Source organism: Aptenodytes patagonicus, chromosome 1, assembly GCF_965638725.1.
Source record: "Aptenodytes patagonicus chromosome 1, bAptPat1.pri.cur, whole genome shotgun sequence".
Lineage (NCBI taxonomy): Eukaryota > Metazoa > Chordata > Aves > Sphenisciformes > Spheniscidae > Aptenodytes > Aptenodytes patagonicus.
The window spans coordinates 123,082,966-123,102,701 of NC_134949.1; the positions used below are offsets into that span (position 1 = coordinate 123,082,966).

The 19,736-nt window shown below is 41.2% G+C and overlaps 1 protein-coding gene and 1 long non-coding RNA gene across 3 annotated transcripts in view; one reads left to right on the plus strand and one right to left on the minus strand.

Moving 5' to 3' along the window:
- The window catches only part of RCAN1 (regulator of calcineurin 1), a 43,430-nt gene extending 30,294 nt beyond the window's left edge, over positions 1–13,136 (minus strand). The window contains exon 1 of the mRNA XM_076353623.1: positions 12,867–13,136. Within this exon, the coding sequence (XP_076209738.1) occupies positions 12,867–13,097 (231 nt within the window). The 5' untranslated portion in view covers positions 13,098–13,136. The remainder of the gene's footprint in view (positions 1–12,866) is intronic.
- LOC143167790 (uncharacterized) lies at positions 13,085–14,999 on the plus strand. 2 transcript variants are annotated; one of them, XR_012996599.1, is made up of 2 exons: positions 13,085–13,147; positions 14,477–14,999. It is a non-coding gene; the product is annotated as an uncharacterized LOC143167790 (long non-coding RNA). The 2 variants fall into 2 exon arrangements; XR_012996598.1 differs by lacking the exon at positions 13,085–13,147 and adding an exon at positions 14,136–14,220.
- The last annotated feature ends 4,737 nt before the right edge of the window (positions 15,000–19,736 follow it).

The window sequence follows — 19,736 nt, forward strand, 5'->3', positions numbered from 1 at the left end:
CTAAATCACATGCAATTTTAGTAAGGTTAATATCTAATACTGTGATTTTCTCAAGCATGTTAAGTTAGTGACATACTAGATACTGTGATAAGCTATATAACCTGTATTTGCAAACATACTACAATATAATCAATTACAGCTTTTTAACGGTCAAATGGCCTAACCGTCTGCAAAGTTTGTGAAGCTTCCTACGTAACTAACCCTTTCATTGCAGCAGCCACACAGTAGCAACACAAGGGCTGAATTACTTCAACTGCTAGCGGCAATACCTTGGCATTAAAAAAACCCAGCAAAATAGACATATGACCATCTGACCTAATCAGAGATGCCTCAGGGTAATTTTGCTGTTGAAACACTACTGGTAACAAAAAACACTGGCATGTAAAGCTTTTGAGGTACTTAACAGTAGGGCTTTCAGGATGCATTTAATTTCTTTGTTTAGACGGCAAACACACATCTGTTTTAATCAAAGGGGAAAAAAGATCAGTATTGGAAAATAACTCCTGAAACCATTATAACTTCTTGAATATTCAAGGCAACATTTTTTGTTTATGAACTTACGCTTCAGTTAACATTGCTGAAAACCAATACAGTTCTGCATTTCATTCTATCTTCTGCTTCCCCCACCCTTCCTATAGAAATTTTTGGTTTTCACTTTTTTCAGCAGGGGAGATGAAAACTTCATCATTGCAGCCTAATATTGATAAGAACAGAGTTTTATTTTGGCACCTTACTAAGGAAGAAACAAGAGACTAGCTGCATCTCAAGTCGTTAATTAAGGAACAATCTCTCCTGAAATCATCTCCTGTGAAGAATTACTGCATTTAACCTGCTATGGGCTAGGTTACTAAAATTGCTTTTAAAGTTTGCTTGGCATATACCAAAGAAAAAAAACTTTAGAATGTGTTCAAAGTTATTATACACCTTTCAGGCAAATGACCTCCCCCACTCCTTTCTCAAGAGAAAAATATCCAACTCCTGATGTGAAGACTTTATCTACTCATGCCTAATAGGTGGGCTCTATTTAGTGTCCTTAAATTATATGCTGTAATGAGGCGTGAACACATGGGCTAACAGCGTTTTTAATAGAAGTCACAATGATTTAACCTAGTCTCTGATCCGATTATTCTTTTGGTTATACAACCCCAGGCAAGAGTTATTCATACTTTCCACTGCCTACAACAGCAGCTGTTTCACTGTCACCCCGGAGCCTCAGGAAAATTCAAGCCCTTAATCACTGTTTCCATTAGCCAACCGATCTTTACTATCAGCTTGATGCGATGTGGCCAAAGTGCCAAGTAGTCTAACTACAGGAAATTGAGTAAAAAAAAAAATCCATCCTGCAAAGAAGCGTCCACATGCCTCAGAAGTTGGACAAATACCACTCACAAGTTCCCATTGATTCCCTCTCGCTTACACAAGCCACGCACATAAGCTTTCTCCACAATACTTCACAAGTATGTATGTTCTGCTTGACACAAGAAAATACCTCCTACTATTTAATATCACAACCTGCAAGAAATATACATTTTAGGTCTTATCTCATCTTTTCTTCTTTTGCCCATATTTAATTTCATCCTCCTCCCTGAACTGGGCAAACCAGTCTGCAACATACATATTCCCACTTTTTGACAAAAAGCAGGACTAAAAGTAGCCTCGGTTTTCTATAGTAATGCACGTATTAGTTCTGCAGCTTCCTAGCAAAGCCACCAGCCCTGAATAATTATCAGAATTCTATAAAGAAATACCAGAGATGGGAGTTGTTCTTAACACATTTTATAACATATATTATCTACATTTGTGGGGTTACACCCTCCCTTTCTCATATTTTCACTAGAAGCCCACAGATGTATTTTATTTAACTATATGGATTATGAACGGCTTCTTCACCTACAAAAACCGGAAAGAGGAAAAAAATAATTTATTATAACAATACAGCTTGTGTCTTCTGGCAGTTCACCAGCTCAGCTACCCTGGCTTCCTATCTCTACAGAGAAAGGAAACGGTACCTCTAGGAAAAAGAGAAACAATTCTCCATGCCTTTCAGCCAGTTTTTATTTGGAAAGTATTCTGATTCTTAAGAGGCCTTTTCATCCAGACAGTCCCTAGTTTTGAAAGCAGGCCCAAACCTTCACAGAAGCGTCCAGAATGGTATTCTGTCAATGAAAGAAAAGTGATTTTGTTTTACTCGCCCATACAGCATCTAAAAGTCAGTCTGACTTTTTTTTTTTAAAGATACCAAGATTTTCTTATTTTTTTTTTAAAGAGCAAGATACAGACACACATATATATCAATCCATTTATCAAACAATCCTCATCTCACCATAATCTCCACTCAAAGCCAACATGCAATCCAGCATACTTACAGCTAAAAGACTGGACATACACCTATTACAGCATTAAGCTTTTATGGCAGTTTCTATGTGTACGTCAAGAAAGCTCTCTGCAGCTTCTCAATAGGGCAACTGCAACGTAGCTTCCAGGAGAGAAGTGCCAAAAGCACCTTATTCTTCTCCTTGCCAGTTGCCTGCCAAATGACTCAAGTTTATCCCATCAGAAACACCCTTCAGCCGGGCTGAATAGAGACAGGAAAAACTAATCGCAATACTTTCAACTCACTCCTACTTCACTCTCGTAATAGGGCAGTTTGGTCACATTTACCGCTCCTAAAACCACTGTTGCATCAAAGAGAGATACTGTCTCACAGTTTATGGTGTTCACAGTGTGTGTGTTGCATTTTCATAATACCTTTTGTGCTTCAGGAACAACAGGTAACTAAAATCCAACTCATTAGGTTTGCAATGTGCTCCCAGCTCAATAGCTAAGAGTGTGTTTTCCTTCCAGGAAGTCAGCCAACATCAAAATAACTCCAAAAAAGAAAACCTCAAAAAGGAAAAACAATTCAAATCCAACTATTAACTTCTGAACTATCTGAAAATCTGGAAAGTGAAGAGGAAAGTTTATCTTGGACAATGAGTTTACATTTTAATAAATGAAATCCACTGCACACACTATGAGTATTGATAGTTCTGCTTTTATGAGTAGGACCAGTAATAAATAATGACTCATACAGTTAATGAAAAGAAGAAAGCCATTCTAGGTATCTCTGGCAGTAACAAATGCTTGGAGGAAGAGACAAAAGGTATAAACCCAGGTACATATAGACTACTCTTCTCCCATCTGGCAATAGCATTTCACAAACTGAGGGTTAAGTTATACCCTAACCACTGTGCTTGACAGATACTACTCATGAATCAGTCCCACCCCTTTTTTAATATTAGGCTCCTGGACTCCCAAACATTCTAGGACAATGACTTCCACAGTTTAATTATGCATTATGCACACAAAAAGTAAATTTTTAAAAAAATCATATTTTAGACTTCAGTCCCAACTTCAGGTTCATTGAAGACAGCAAGTATTTCATCTTCACTAATGCATTTCCAGCATATTCTCACATTCTATGAGAAAAATAAGAGTACAAACATTGCACACAGTGGCTCACTCCCACACCTCCCCTCTCTCATGGAAATTACAATCCTTTAAACTTCAAACTTTTTTGGTAGAATTTGATGGAGCCCGAGTCTTTTTTTTTTTTTTACGCCAAGCCTGAAAATCCTTCATAAATGCCAGGTTACAACAATTCATACTGCACGAATGATGTCTTCAGACTTAAAAAATAGTTTCCCTTGGGGGGTAGGGGCAGGTTCTGGCCATCTGAATGGAAAAAATTGTAACGAATTATAAAGTCATTCCTAGTTGCTTTTAGGCCAGAGGTGTCTAGAAACCTCTTGTCACAGAGAGAGTGAAGTCCTTATGTTACTTACAAGAGCTTCAGCTGGGTCCATCCCTCAGATACTTCTACAATCAGCTGTATCAAGTCTCGAGGGAAAAAAACCCCAAACTTCAAAAAACCACCCACAGTCTCCATGTCATAGTTGTGGGACTTTTGTTTCACCGGGTTGAAGTCTCAGTGAAAAGCAAGGCTTCTGAATTATCTTACTTTTTTATGACTTGGTACATTAACTAGCTTCACCAACTCTTCTTTCACAGTTTTACCTGCCACATTGGTGTCAAAGCAGCTCTTGGATTGTTTACCAAAAGATACAGCAACAGTAACAACAAAAGCTTAATTTTTCTTCACTAACTTGAGAAGCATCTCCATGAAAAATTTGAAGTGTATAACCATGCTTTGGACCTGGTCATACTTAGGGCAAGAGGAAAAAAACCCAAACCAATCCCAATTAAAACTACCCAACATCCCAGTTGAGGAAGGTGGCACATCTTTGTTAGAATACCATTAAAAAAACCAACAAAAACAAAACCACACATCCAGATCTCCGGTATGTTTTCACACATATAAGAAGAAAACCCCAACTACAATGTCATTTCTATTTAATGTACCATATATGAACTTTGTATAACCATTTTTAAATTATTTTCCTCATTTTCAGTTCTCTGACACTCAGTTATGACACTAAAAAGCATATTCTTTATTAATGACAGTATTACTTATAAGTTTATAAAAATTGCTTACTAAAACTTGCCCAACTGAATAAGCAATTTCAGTAACAAACTGCTGTAGAATTAAGCTTTCTGTATGATTGCTGCCGAAAAGACTATTTTTATCATTTTAAACCTATTCTGCATAGGACAGTTCAGTCATTGCTGATCTTAATCATTTTACAATGCTTATGTTATTGAGAGGTGTTTGGGATAAGTTTCAAGTTAGTACCACATCTCACATTCAGTAGTTATTTTCATATTTTTCTTTTTACACGGGTATGTATGTGCCAGTATTCCTGGAGAACAAAGCTAAATTTGATCCTAAAAAAAGACAGATAGCAAAGAATATAAAGAAATGCACCCCACAGAGTTCTAACGTATACTAAACTTGCTGGTGTGACCAGAGCACAGTGATTTAAACCAGGCAAAGTTCTTCCAAGTTTCTATTTGATTCTCCAGGAAGATTAAAGCTCTTAATCTTGTAGCACAGATCTTGCCTACGATCTTTTTTCATTACTTTGAGCTAATGATTAGAGCATTGGATGATATGGAAATATTTTTTGTTACTATCTCCAACATCTATGCTATTAATGACAATTTTACAATATTTGTTTTTATTTTTAGGTATTTTTAAGCCACCCAACAACCATCTTGTGCAGCATTACTGAAATTGTTTCTAAACAATGATAAATTTGACTGCTGCTTACTCTTATTTTAACCCCATATGTATGACTTGACTTAGCATATTATATAAATATTATATGCTTCCATTTTATTTCTACTTATAAAGGTATTTGCATTGTTTGCTTGAAGAATGGAATGATCAGCACACTTTAAGGACTTAACCAGTAGTGGATCTTTGACACAGAAATAAGTATTTCACTATTTTCACCTGACCTAGGAGACCTACAGAGGGTCCAAGTGTGATACAAACCTGAACCTGCTCTCAAATACCTCCTCTTAACAAGACCAATATACTCAAAGCTGCAGCGTGAGGGTTCTCTGTTAGCACCTTATTTTATCAAGGCTTCAGCTGGTTATGATGCACTCTGAAATGCCTTGAGCACAACAAAGAGCTAAAGAAAAGAAAATAATTCTCCCTCCCCTTGTGAAATCAGCCTTTCTACTACAGTTTCATGGTATTATCTGTACTTTCACAAGAAATATAACTAACATGTGGACAACAGTTAAGGGAAGCCACCTAAATCACTATTCAATGCCTCAAAGTCCAAGTATATGAAAAAAAGCAGTCAAGCAGTGCTTGACCAAAAAATTTTATACTGCTATACTGTACAATCGCTTCAAATCATAGAATCATAGAATAGTTTGGGTTGGAAGGGACCTCTAAAGGTCATCTGGTCCAACCCCCCTGCTGTGGGCAGGGACATCTTCAACTAGATCAGGTTGCTCAGAGCTCCCTCCAACCTGACCTGGAATGTTTCCAGGGATGGGGCATCCACCACCTCTCTGGGCAACCTGGGCCAGTGTTTCACCACCCTCAGCATAAAAAATGTCTTCCTTAGATCTAGTCTAAATCTACCCCCCTTTAGTTTAAAGCCATTCCACCCTGTCCTGTTGCAACACTCCCTGCTAAGAAGTTTGCCGCCATCTTTTTTATAAGCCCCCTTGAAATACTGATAGGCTGCAATAAGGTCTCCCCAAAGCCTTCTCTTCTCTAGGCTGAACAACCCCAACTCTCTCAGCCTTTCTTCATAGGAGAGGTGTTCCATCCCCCTGATCATTTTTGTGGCCCTCTTCTGGACCTGCTCCAACAGGTCCGTGTCTTCCTTATGCTGAGGGCTCCAGAGCTGGACGCAGCACTGCAGGTGGGGTCTCACCAGAGCAGAGTAGAGGGGCAGAATCATAGAATCATTGAGGTTGGAAAAGACCTCTAAGATCATCGAGTCCAACCGTCAACCCAACACCACCATGCCCACTAAACCATGTCCCTAAGCGCCTCATCTACACATCCTTTAAATACTTCCAGGGATGGGGACTCAACCACTCCCCTGGGCAGCCTCTTCCAATGTTTCACCACTCTTTCAGTAAAGAAATTTTTCCTAATATCCAATCTAAACCTCCCCTGGCGCAACTTGAGGCTATTTCTTCTCGTCCTATCGCTAGTTACTTGGGGGAAGAGACCGACACCCACCTCGCTATGACCTCCTCTCAGGTAGTTGTAGAGAGTGATGAGGTCTCCCCTCAGCCTCCTTGTCTCCAGGCTAAACAACCCCAGTTCCCTCAGCCGCTCCTCATAAGACTTGTTCTCCAGACCCCTCACCAGCCTCATTGCCCTTCAAGAAATCCTTCTATCCCAGCTGAAAATAGAGTATTAAGCTCAAAACTTACTCAAATCACCTGTGTGATTTGAATTTTATTGAATTATTTATTTGAAATTTATTCAAATCAGCTCTCAGCATCCCATATGAGAACTGGGAAGGAACAGCTAGAAAACCTACTCTGGGCTCACAGGCCAAAAAAAGCTACTCAAGTGAGAAGACTGAAGATACCATCCTTAAACTAAACAGACACACTAAGATTGAATACAACTTTAATACTCGATAATATGTACAACAGTATTCATATTTTAATTCCATTTTCTTATTAAGGCATAGGATAGAAAGAATGGACAAAAAAACCAGGACAGCATCATCACCAAGCAAACTACAAGCATTAAAATCTCTATTTACTTTGAGTCTATAAAGTGTATAACTTTTGTCTTCAAGGTGAGAAATACTCTAACTTTGCTCTCTCTGGATATTTCACCTCTTCATGACTATTGCTAAGGTTTCCATACAGAATACATATACAGTATAAAGTGTTAGAACTCTTCATATTATTCATAAAGTATGCCATCTTGTGAGACAAAAAGGATTTTTTCCAAAGACCCTCAGAAGCTGAGGTTCGGCATCCCGACGACTCTCAGGAGTTCATGTTTGTCCTCAGATGCAGCGACACGAACAAGTTCTGCTTGTGCACTTGGCAGACCGGATGCATCCCGGGAGCCACAAAACTGCATTAGCATGGTATTATGCTCTATTGTAATGTCAAAGATTATTACGTCAGCCATAGCATTATATTTATACGGCTTCCAGACTTCAAGTCACCCAAAAGTCTGCCTTAACCTGTTAACAGCTGCAGAATAAATCTGTATCATCTGAAAGTACAGAAGCTAAATACTTTCAGAAGGTTTATTGCAAAAATTTTCATAATGGAAGATTTTTCAAATTTTTTTTTTTTTTAAATCATCCTTAATTGTTTTTCTGTTCAGTGTAAAAACAGGTTATTGGGATATGATTTTGAACAACAATCTTAACCCTGGGCTTTTCTGGAAAGCAATAGCATAAAAAGAACTATAAACATTATCACAAAAAAATGATTTGAGAAAAACACTGGCAGAGAAAGAATGAAAACCTCCAAAATACAAGCAGAAAAGTACAGATGCTATTAAGTAACTTTTACATTCCCATTAGGGAACATTTCACCAAAAACAGAGCTGTGGTCATAAAAATATAAACATGTAAAAACACCCACCTTTTTGAAATTTACTTTTTAAATATTTTTTTTAAATGTGATCCAAGAGGATTAACAAACTTTAAGTAAAAGGATTAATGAGGCATGCGACTGAGACAGGAAGAGATTACCAGAAAACCCAAGTACTATTCTGTAAAGAAAGTTTTGTAAATACTCCTGAGAAATTTGATGAACTTCTTGTAAAGTAGAAGTAATTCTCTAAGTATTTAAAAAATACATTCAACGTCTCATGATTATTCCAGTAGGCTGTAAGTCAATTAAAAATTTCTAAAAGCACGGCTCACTTAACAATGGCTTTATTTTCAGATCAGTTCACAAACAAGTTTTTCTGTACTGAAACTATATAAAACTAAAGGAAGAGTAGAATTTTAAAGCTATGATAATCATTAACAAGATTCAATACACCTGCCATTACTGCTTTTTTTCTTGGTTATACTGCTGCAGAGATTTCTGACCTTATTTAGGCCTTATCTTCAAACACAATTATAATCTTTCTCTTTTTTTTTTTTTTTTTTAAATAATCAATCACAGACACTGTTTCACAGCCAGTTCTACTTTTGCTTGCCACTGGAGGTTATGTGAGGACACAGACTACTGTAGGAGACTGGCTCACTCCTACTTCTAGTGCACTTAAAAGCAATCAACCTAAATTTCTTTAAAAATCCAGCTTTCAGTGAAGTTTTCCCTAGCAAGCTCCAGAGAAAAACTATTATCGTGATATAATAGCCTGTTTTCAAGAGTTATCTATGAATGTAAGTTTTTGTTAATTATGGAAAACCTTCTGCTACATTCATTAGTTTGCAGTAACTTACAAGATTTCGCAGATTAAGGCAATTATAGATATTTTAAAGTAATTTAAGGAACTCAACCCTTCCTAAGGAAAATTAGCTGCATCAAAAAGTCTTTCATCTCTCAGCCCTAAAAAACAATTCTTTTCTCAGTAGCCCAAAGCTGAATTCTTTCTAGATACTCTTCATGTTCCTCTTTTACTCTTCACAAATTAAATGAGTGATACTTGTCTACAATTAAGCTGAAATGGAAACCTGACAGTTAGAACAGACCTAGGTAGCCTACTTAGCAAGAGACTACCAGGGCATAAATGAAGTTATTTAGCCCCCCTGTGGCTGTACTCAGAACTTTAAAGTCATCAGTGAAGTATGCCACATCCCTTCAGGATTACAAGATACGAGCAAGCGTATTACCTACTGGACTTGCCATTTGACAGTACAAGTTCTATAAAATAACCCGAGTGTCCTCTACTGACATAAAAAGGCTCTTAAAAATTGAATACCAGTTGAGGAGGATGGAAATACGCAAAAGCATAATTGCTGGCTCTGGTAATTAGCTACTGACACTTTTTTTTTTTTTTAATGAGTACACAGGAATACAGTTCCAATAGATCAAACTCATCTGCATGTTGTATGAAGAAATACTGCTTTTCTCTAAGAAAGAATTACAATTCCTCAAGCATAGAGTCAACATTAGAACTACCAAAAAGCTGGGGGTTAGAGGTAGAAGACATTCCAGGAAATCAGAGCAGCATTTTTCCAAGGTAATTAGCCAACTTGAAGACCAGATAAAGGGTTTTCATTTAAGATAATTTCTTGTACTTCAGTGAAAACAAAAGAGGATGCAGAATCTATAGGTATTCCTCCAACTGTGCTTTAGAAAAGCTTGAGAGTAAGTATTTAAGCATTCTCTGGATGATTTTGGAACCGACATCGAAAAACTAGCCATAAGGTATATAGGCAAGTCAGATTCATTCTTACGAGAATAAAGCAGAGAACAGTCATTTACTAGAACAACTACTTTACTTGATAGGATGGTCTATTTTTAAGAGATTGATCACTTCAATAAAACTTCAGGTTTCTCAACTGTGACATCAACGCCTCAATAAAAGAATTTAAAAAAAAAAAAGAGGAAGAGCAAGAACATACAACCAGAATTTCAAGTGCAAATCACTGTTTGGGAAGGGGGAGGGCAAGATAGAAATAGTTGTTGTCAGCCATCGCCTAGCTGTCCTATCTCACCTTTGATTGGATCAACCCTCCCCAAATAGGGCAATCCAGGATTATTAAGGGGCCTGCTGAAGAGAAAAAAAACACTAACTATGTAGACAAGGTATTTTAGGAGTGTTACATGCACTGGAAAAACTAGGAAGTTCACAAAAACAGAAGAAAACACATTGCACACACCAAAATTCATAGAATATTTATAAAATACTATGTTTGGCGATATGATATTTTACAATACCTTTACTCATTCCTTTTAAGTGAATTTTCTTAAAATTAACTCCCTAACAAAGTGTAGCCTTTTAAAATTATTATCTTGGAATCATTTTCGGATGCTAAGTTGCCACTCTAGACCAAAACACCTTCATTTTCTTGGATACCAGAATCAGTAAATGCTAAGGTAAAACTGGATGCATAGACCCTCTAGTCTTTTCCCCACTTTTAATATAACCTTGTCCTTTTCATACCATCCAACAGCAGTATGCTGAAGCCACCTTTCACACATCCAGTTTGAGATCCAGCCTTAGTGCCTCATCCCACCTTTTCTCTCTTTGCAACTGCCTGACATTTGGCCAACAGAACACATTAAAAATGTATCCAGTCCATGAATCTGCTGTTTTCCTACACAGCAGTCGTACATTTCCAGCTTTAAAGAGTTAGCTCTTGCCATCTCTATAACCGTATTAACTGAAGCTAAATTATGTATTTCAATGGCTGAGATTCAGTTAGCAAAAACCTAAGCTGCTTTTTTCAATCTATTAAAAGTCCGTGTGCACCTACCACATTTAGAAAACACCAGGTCAACTTGTTTTTTTTTATTTCGCGTTATTTACAAAACTTTGAGAAAGACCTTTCTTCCCTCTTGGATGCACATATTTATTCAAGTTCAAGATAATTCTTCCATTCTTTGCCTTAGGAATTTAAATTTTAAAAGCAACAGCTATGCTGCAGTAACTGTACATGCTGTCATCCACGGTTAAGATAACACAGTTTATGCTGAGATGATTAACCTCAAATTAATTTGTTATTATTTTAAGTAATCTGCATTCCTTCCTGCTGCAGCTCTTGGAAAGAAAAAAATAAGTAGTTAAAACAATTTTTTATTGTCATGGTAAGGATACATAAGACTTTGTCCCAATCTAAATTAAGTGTCTGGAGACAGAGATTCTTTGGAATCAGAACAGAAAGACAGAAAAATCGTTTAAGTGTTCAGATACCTCCTGGTCTTGCATAGGATTATGCGTCTACGTTGTCATCCATCTAACCGCTGTTTCAAAACATGCATTTCCAGGTCACAAGAATCCATCTGAGAAAATACTATTACTACATGCAACCGATGATACTATATAGAACTGATCATAGGTGTTTTCCTAAGCACGCTTGGAGTGAACTTGAATTAAAGTAAATAGGATAAATCCCAATAAAGGTGCCATTCCCATCACACCTGCAGGTGCCCGAAGCCATACGAAAGTATATTGCCATTAGAAGCTACATAACCTTAGAAAGTAACTGTAATGCAATGTAGCTGCATCTCCTATTTCCAGCTCATTTTTAATGCATTGTAACTGTTAGCAGGGTTGAGCTGTTGGACTACTACTACAACAACTCTAAGTTACTCTAAGTTGTTTTTCACAAAGAGACAGCCAATTATTTTAATAGGATGTTAAACCAGTACAGTTATTGCCTAATTTTTCAAGTCCATTTCATTTCATTTCAATCTGTTTAAAAAAGAAACATCTCCTTCAGTATCAAAGTCACTAGAAAATAAGAGCTTGACAGCAAAACCTACTATAAAAACCAAGAGAAAAGTTAGCTTCACTCATTCTTTAATTCTGGCCAGGGCCGAGACAAGTAAAAGAAGGATGAAAAATTAAGATTGATTTGAATCCCTTCTTCATCAAGAGGGCCACAAATGAGAAGCAATTCCGAAATACTTCTATCCACTTATTACGCCTAGAGCTGCAGTTTACAGTGTTCCTCTGACAGCTGCTGTTACCCTTCTCTGCTCTGGAACAACGGTTGGCAATTGTGATTATTTTTGAAACAAAGCTGTCCTCAACTCAGACAAGCGCTACAGATCTGTGTGTGCTAGCCCTTTGCCCGTAGGCAGGCACTTTCTGCGCCCACCCGGACCCCTGCCCACCAACCGCCTGCCTGCCTGCCACGCTCCCAGGTCTCCAAACGCTGCCTTCCGCCTCGTGTCTCACCAAACGCCTTCGGGTGCATCAGCAAACTGCTGTTCCTCGCTAAACCATCACCGCAACCCTCTGCACAGAGTGGTCGAGGGCAGTTTTTTTTTTCCCCCCCTTCTGGTCCACGCACCTCTTCGCCCCGACCTGCGGGTTCAGGTCAGCGGATCCGCCGGACTGAGCCTCTGGATCAGACCCGAGGACAGGGACCCGAGAGAAGACTTTACACACCGCGCCCGCGGAGGGGCCGGCCAGCCGGGGCAGAGCCACCGCGCCTCCCGACACTCGCTTCATGTCAGGAGAGCGGGCGGGGACGCAGAGCCCTACAGCCTCGGCCCCCCCCGCCTCCTAAGGGAGGGGGCGGCTACGGAGACCAAGGCGCCCGCCGAGACCCGGGCGGAGGAGGGCTGCCCCCTGCCTCTCGCTCCCCCGCCACCGCACGGCGCCGGCCCGCAGCGCCCGCCCCCGCCGCGGCTCCCCACACGAGCAGCCCCGGGCGGCGGCGGCGGCGGCCCTGGCGGGCGGGAGCCGGCCGAGCCGAGCGGCGGCTCCTCGCCGGCAGAGGGAGCCGGCCCGCGGCCCTGCCCGCGGCCCCCCGACGTGGGGCGGGCCTGCCCGCCGCGCTCACCCGGCACGGGCCGTCCTGGAAGACGCGCGGGTCTAGGTTGCAGGCGATGGTGGCGGTGGGCAGGTCCCGCAGCGCCACCGCCTCCATCTCGCCGTCAACGAAGCTCCAGTCCGTCTCGGCCTCGGGCGGCAGCAGCGCCTCCTCCCCTGCTTCCCCGGGCGGCAGCGGCTGCTGGAGCGGCGGCTCCTCCTGCACCGCCGGGCCCCTCCCGCCGCCGCCGCCGCTCTCCATGGCCGGGGGCGAGCGGAGCCCCCGCGGGGCGGGGCCCGGCGGCCGCTGAGGTAACGTCGAGCGCCTCGCGCCGGCGGCGGTTTTGCCCCGCTCCCCCCCGCCTTGGCGCGCGCACACAAAACTTACCGCCCCCCCTCCCCCGCCCCTTTTGTTTCCTTAACCCCCGCGCCGGTTCGACCGGCGCCTTCCTGCCCCCCCCCCGCGCAGGGCGCACGGCGCCGTGTGAGCCAATAGGAAGCCGCCGCCGCAGCAACAGGTGGCCTGCCCGAGCTAGGCGCTGCTTCCGCCATCTTGGGTGAGGGCAGCGGGCGGCTGGCGGGGCGGGCGGCTGGCGGGGCGGGCGGCAGCCCGCGGGTCGTCGGGCGGCAGCCCGTGGGGCGGCGGCACGCGCACGGGAGGCGCGAGCAGCCGCCGGGCGATCAGGGGCGGGTGGGGGGCGAGGTGACCCAGCAGCTGAGGTTGGGCACACGCCTGGCGAGTGCGGCCGTCCGCTCAGGGGTAATGGCAGCAGCCCAGGGCCGAGGGGACGGGGCAAGGCCTGCTGGAGATGCACAGCTGTGCTTTGCAGCACGGTTGGAGCACGGAACAGCACGTCTTGATTTAGAGGACACGGAATATTGTGCAAGAAGCAGATGAATTAAAAAACCTTTACTCGAACGCTTAAAAATCGGCCGAAAGTCGCTGTCCTGTACGTGTTATTTCTCTCATCTGCCTTGAGGACGTGCCAACCAACCCTTGATGTTCTGCAACAGACAACAGAAAGGAATCCTAGGAGAAAAAAAAAAGCCGTAACAGTGCTTGGCCAGTTGCATCTCCTCTTGCCAGGGAATGATGCAACTAATCTTCACCCTTTCTTTGTACTTTTTTCAAAGGCATCCTATTGCTGGGCCAAGACCAAACATGTTTTGACTTTAAAATTTGTGAAAGAGGGCACATAAAGCCGTGTCTATGTCCTTTCCTCCTTACTTTGGACCTGAAAGATGCATTTTCTTACAACCTTTCTCTTTTCCTTGTGTCAAAAGGCCGTAAAGGACAATTGCACCTTCCCTGGCTACGCTGGAGGAGCTGCTTGTGTCAGACATTCCTACGTAGAAGAACAAAGTTCACCTAACGTGCTTAGCTGGTTAGTCTGACCTAACCAACCCAGACAAACGCTTTTCTTACATATGTATACGTAGCACCACTTTCTAGAGGAAGACACAAAAGTGAACTTCAGAGGTCACAGTTTTTTTACAAAGTTACTGTGACATTCACACGTCTACCTCAAATGTCCTATACTAGTGCAAGGATAACGCAGAATAGTAAAAGGCAGTAAGGAGTGAGAGGATGCTGGGTGGTAGTAGCTGGCGAAATACTAACCAAATATTCTACCCCTGCAGGGCTGCGTAAGAAAGAATGAGGTCTGAAAAGTGGGAAGAACAATCAGCCAAAAACCTGTTTTCTCACCTGAGACCTGCTCAAGACCAAAACGCGGCTACTAGTGAAATGTACTTGAGCTCCTGTGAAGAATGAGAGCTGGTGGCAAAACATGGGAGTTCCTTCTTACCGTGAGAAAGCCTCTGAGGGGCTAAGCCTATTCTCCTTTCCAGTTACAAGAAAATTCTCAGATGTGAGTGAGGAGACAGCAAGATTTCATCACACATAGTGATCTTGTCACTATGGATAGATGATAGGCATCGTCTATCCAGAGACTGAAAAAAAATTGTTTCATTTCATAATATCTGGTATTCTAGAGCACAGATTTTTAGCCGTATTTTTGTAGATAATATGTGTTAGCGTGCACTTGGAAAAAATTACTATGCCGAATACAGGACTGAATTTTGTAACCAGACTATAAACATTGACGCAGGCTATGACGGGTCACTTGTTCAGCAGCATTAATAAATTATTTAAAATATGGTACAGCAAATATTATGGCAAATGGTGTTCAAAGTAGAATACCCTTACAGATCTTTTATTCCAAAATGCATCAACATTTTGGTGAAGTAATGAACTTCTGAAAAACTAATATTGACAGTTGGGAATGCTGTATCACCTGTCAGCACTGATCTGCACTGCCCAAAGTTTACAGCTGAGGCAGCAGCCCCACTCCTTGAGATACCACTGTTACCCTATCTTAAGTTAGCACTGCTGACCTTTTTTTCCAACAGATCAAAGACTTTAAACTGATGAATTACTTGTCTCAGCCAATTTTAATGAGATCTCGCAGGATACAACAAGAAGGAGAAAAATGCCACGTGAAGAGATAATCATTTGCCTTCTCCCTCCTCTTCTGTTAGAAGTTTCTTCAGACTCTGTAATCGGTTTTGAACGATTTAAGCCTTTTTTGTAGAGATAAGCTCTCATCTTAGATACAGCGTATTTTCATGATCAGTTGTGCTAAGCGACATAAGCCTGTGTTCTCACACCAGTTTTCACAAAAATTCAGACAAATGGTATCTTAAAAGAAAAGTCACATATATGAACAAGCTGAAACTTTTTAATGCTAAATTAGCGTTAAAACCTCCAGACAAGCTAATGCCGTTTTTAACCTTATTCTTTGATCTCAGATTTGCTTCCTGACAGGAGCGGTGACACTTGCCTCTCTGAGGAGAAGCTATCTGTCTGTGTCCTCTGCATCAAGAACCCCAGCCCCGCTACAGAAATCTCACCTGAGGGATGTGGATGGGTATCTGCTGTTACATCTATTTAAAAACTTGCAGACAAAAAGCAAAATTCGCCAACAACAAATTCCGGTAATCGCAGCCTGCCATCTTACTATTATGAAAGCCATGGAAAAATATTCATCTACCCGCTACTGGTCTAATGGCTTAAGCCACCCCCCAGCTGGTTATTGTAACTCGGGTGTCAGATTCGTGAGTGAAAATAAGTTATTAATGGTACTCGTATCATAATAGCACCTAAAGCTCAACTGAGATCATTATCACGTCGTACCAAGTGCTGCAGTACTCCACAGCCGAAGGACCTGTCTGCCCTCAGAGCTTAAAAGTTCAAATAGACAATTCAGAGAAAGCAAGCATTGCTGACGTTCTACAAATATGGCAAATAAATAAAATATGAAGTGAACACACACCCCCAGCATTAATTCAGTCATAGACTTCAGAAGAAAAATCAAACCTGGGGTTTAATGATAGATTCATCCTTTCTTTTTGTAACATATGAAGGGAATGCAACGCATGCTTTTGACTGGAAGAGCTGGTAAATGAAGAAGAAAATAGATCTTCGCTCTAATGCTCAGCTTTGGGGATAGAGTACATCTTTCAATGTAAGTGACAGTGATTAACAATAATGATTTCTTTCCACGAAGGAAAAACAATTCCTGGGATAAATGGCTGAATGCACACTGAACAGTGCCATTCAAATGTTTTAAACAGCACACACTACCATCTAGTGGTAAAAAGAAAAGCACGAAGGATCTCGAAAGGGCTACTTTTATTACATGCATCTGCAGCAAAAATCCTCACTTCTCAAGTGAGAAGTAGCTGTCTAACCAGCTAAAAAAAAAATCAAACTGTACAGAACTTGATTATAACTAAATGGAAAATGTTTGGAGAAAGACTGAACATGTGGTCCTATGGGCGACTTTACTTCCTAAACACTCATTTAAACCACTGACTTATTTAATATTCCTCAGAATAGGTTTTCATTGCACCTGTTTCATGGCTACACATAGGCAGGTGTAGTCAGCAGTTTAAACACATGGCGTTGGTATCAGTGTCAATACTTCAGAAGACTTTGAGCTTTTTTCCTGCATAAGAGCTTATTCACAAGACAGTATATTCATATCTAAAATACGCATATATTAACATTGAAGATCAATTTTGGCTATCAGTAAGACAATTTTTTTAATTACCCCCATATCCTGCAAGTATAAAAGCACATGTCCTTATATTCACATTGAAATATTTGTACTGTCAGTTATTTGCATGTATATGTAACAGAAAAATTTTATTTCTTAAACCTTAACCAAATAACCACCTAGATTTGCAATAACAAATGTCTGACACATTCACAGACTTCAGAGCTCAAAGCAACCCCGTCATCCAGTTGAATCTAAAAGACGGTCAAAAGAACTTGATCCATACTCATACCTTCCCCACAGACAAGCATGGCACACCAGTGTATGATATGGCATTTTAGATATTTGCTTCATTTATCTCGTTAGATCATATGAACTTCATGAAAGCCTGACTGGCCCAACAACATTGACTTGTGGGGATCTTCTTTGGGGCCCAAGGAAGGGGTTCTCAAACTCCTATGTAGCAGGGCATACCTTAAGTGTGCCAGTCACTTTTCAGTCCATTTGCTCCAAATCCAGTTCTTTTGTTGGAGGGGAAATGCCCATCCCTGATTCCTTCCCAGAGCCAGGAGGACCTTTCCACACAGTGGTGGCTCCTTCACAGGCTGCCCAAAGAGCTTTACCTCCTATGTTTCCTGCAGCCATCCTGAAGGCCTTGTTCTCTAGGAGGTTTCACTAAAAATCCTACTCAGTAGAGCCTTCACTTTACCTCTTTCAAGTGCTTATTATCTGCCAAGCAGCCCCTCTGGGTTAATTTCTCACAGATAGATTTGTTTCCCTTGAAAGAGCCTCCTATAGACAGAGAGAGGTCTGACCCTTTTTGAGGCAAGCCAGTCATCTTAAAGTGAATATATAAAGTACACAAAATCTCACTACTTTTACTTTAAACTCAGTTTGAGCAAAGCATATGCCCTGAAAAGAAAATAGATATAAAGAAAATCCCCAGTCTTATTTAACAGTTTGTTCTGATGTTAAATGCTGTTAAAGGTATGTTTTCTTTCTAGCTTAAATTTGCCTGATTCTCACTGACAGCCATTTGTTCTAGTTATGTTTAAGAAGTAATAAGAAGTCTCCCAGTACTTGAAGTTTTATGTTGGCGTCCCTCCTCACTATTCTTTTTGTTCAGCTAAGCAGATCCAGTCCTGCAAATCTCTCAAGAGTGTTTTTCCTCTTAGAGCTGCTGAAAGTGGTTTCACACCTGGTCCATACTGCTCCCCATTGCGTTCCCTTTCCTTACCTTGACTTAATCGAGACATCCCAAGGGATTCCTTTTTCACAGTATCATCACCCTTGCCCTCCGAGGGCCTGGATGCCACCCAGTGCTGCTTGCCAAGCTCCTGCCGTACCTCTGCAGCATCATGCCCCAACCCTGCCTTTCCTACTGGATGCCTGCGGTCTTCACAGCTGCTTGCTTAGCTCAGCCTCTGCCCACCAATAGCTGCAGCAACCACAGCAGCCAGGTGTCCTGAGCGCACTTACTCCAGTTTGATAGCCTTCCCCAAGCCTTACCGAGGCAAACATGCATCTTAAAACACCATTACCACAGGTTTGAATTTTTTGTTGGCTTAGAACAATTTGTATAGATCACTTTTCTATATGTTTTTTGGTCTTTGTAGCCAACAGCATTCAAGGAATTGCTACAGCCTGTGTCATATTAACCATCTACATTAGTTATTTCCAGCTGTATTGACTGAAAATATCTCATGACTCTGGCTCTCATAGCAAAACATCTTTAACAGCACAACCTAAAGGGTTATTTCTGATAGCAGTTTGGTGCACTGTATTTGGCAGTACAATACACCATCCTTTTTTTTTTCCTCTTCTTTAACTTGTGCTGACTGATCTTCTTTGTCTCAAAACCACAGAAGTGAGAATGAGAAAGCAGAGTGATAGCCTCTCTGTCCCATATTGTGTAGATGGGTCTTTTGTAGAAGGACCCACAGGAGAGGTAGGATTAGCTGGAGTGTTTATCAGAACTGCTAGTATTTGGAAGAGTAGTTGTCGTCCCAGGGCAGAGAGGAAACATACAAATAACATGCTGTTAAATAAAACAAATGCAGTGAAGCTAAGGTTTCTTTACCGTGGTATTGGTAGGAGGCTAAAAAAGTTTTGAGGTGCAGAAGCTAAGGCTGGTTAAGGAGTCTTTAAAGTGGTAGGTAATGTACAAAGCTCATGGAACTGATTCCTTTGTTAAATACCAGCACAATCTCTTCTCTTTTATATGTATCTCCCCCTTCTCCCCTGGTTCGCTATGCTCCTTCCCTGCCGCCGTTCTCAGTTAGATGGCAAGTTGCTCTGGAATGCGTCTTCCTATGTTTGCATTGTGCCTGGCAGGGCTGGACTCCCAAGGTCACTGCCACCTTTGGATGCCACCCCAGATCTAATGACGATACGCTGTTCATTATAGTAACGCAGCAGGTTACCGTGTACCTCTTACTGATTTTTAAGCTACACTCTGGTAAGTCAGCTCCTAAATTAGGTAGAAAAGAGTAATGCGTAGTAGAGGTAAAAGAGCCATTTATTTCAGGAGCAATCAGTAATAAGCCTGATTACTGATTTACCATAGAGCTCATTTACAAGTGCTGTAGAACAAATGGGTTTTGTCGGTAAGCACTTCTGAAAAGGAACAATAAATAGAATACAATTTCAACAAAAACTGTGTCAAAGCTGTTAATAGAAAGACTAGGGTTGGATTCCTAATCCTGGGAAAAGAAAAAGAAAAAAAAGAAAAATAAATAAAAGAAAAAGAGAAAAAAAAGGAAAAAGAAAATAAAAGGAAAGGAAAAAGGAAAGGAAAGGAAAGGAAAGGAAAGGAAAGGAAAGGAAAGGAAAGGAAAGGA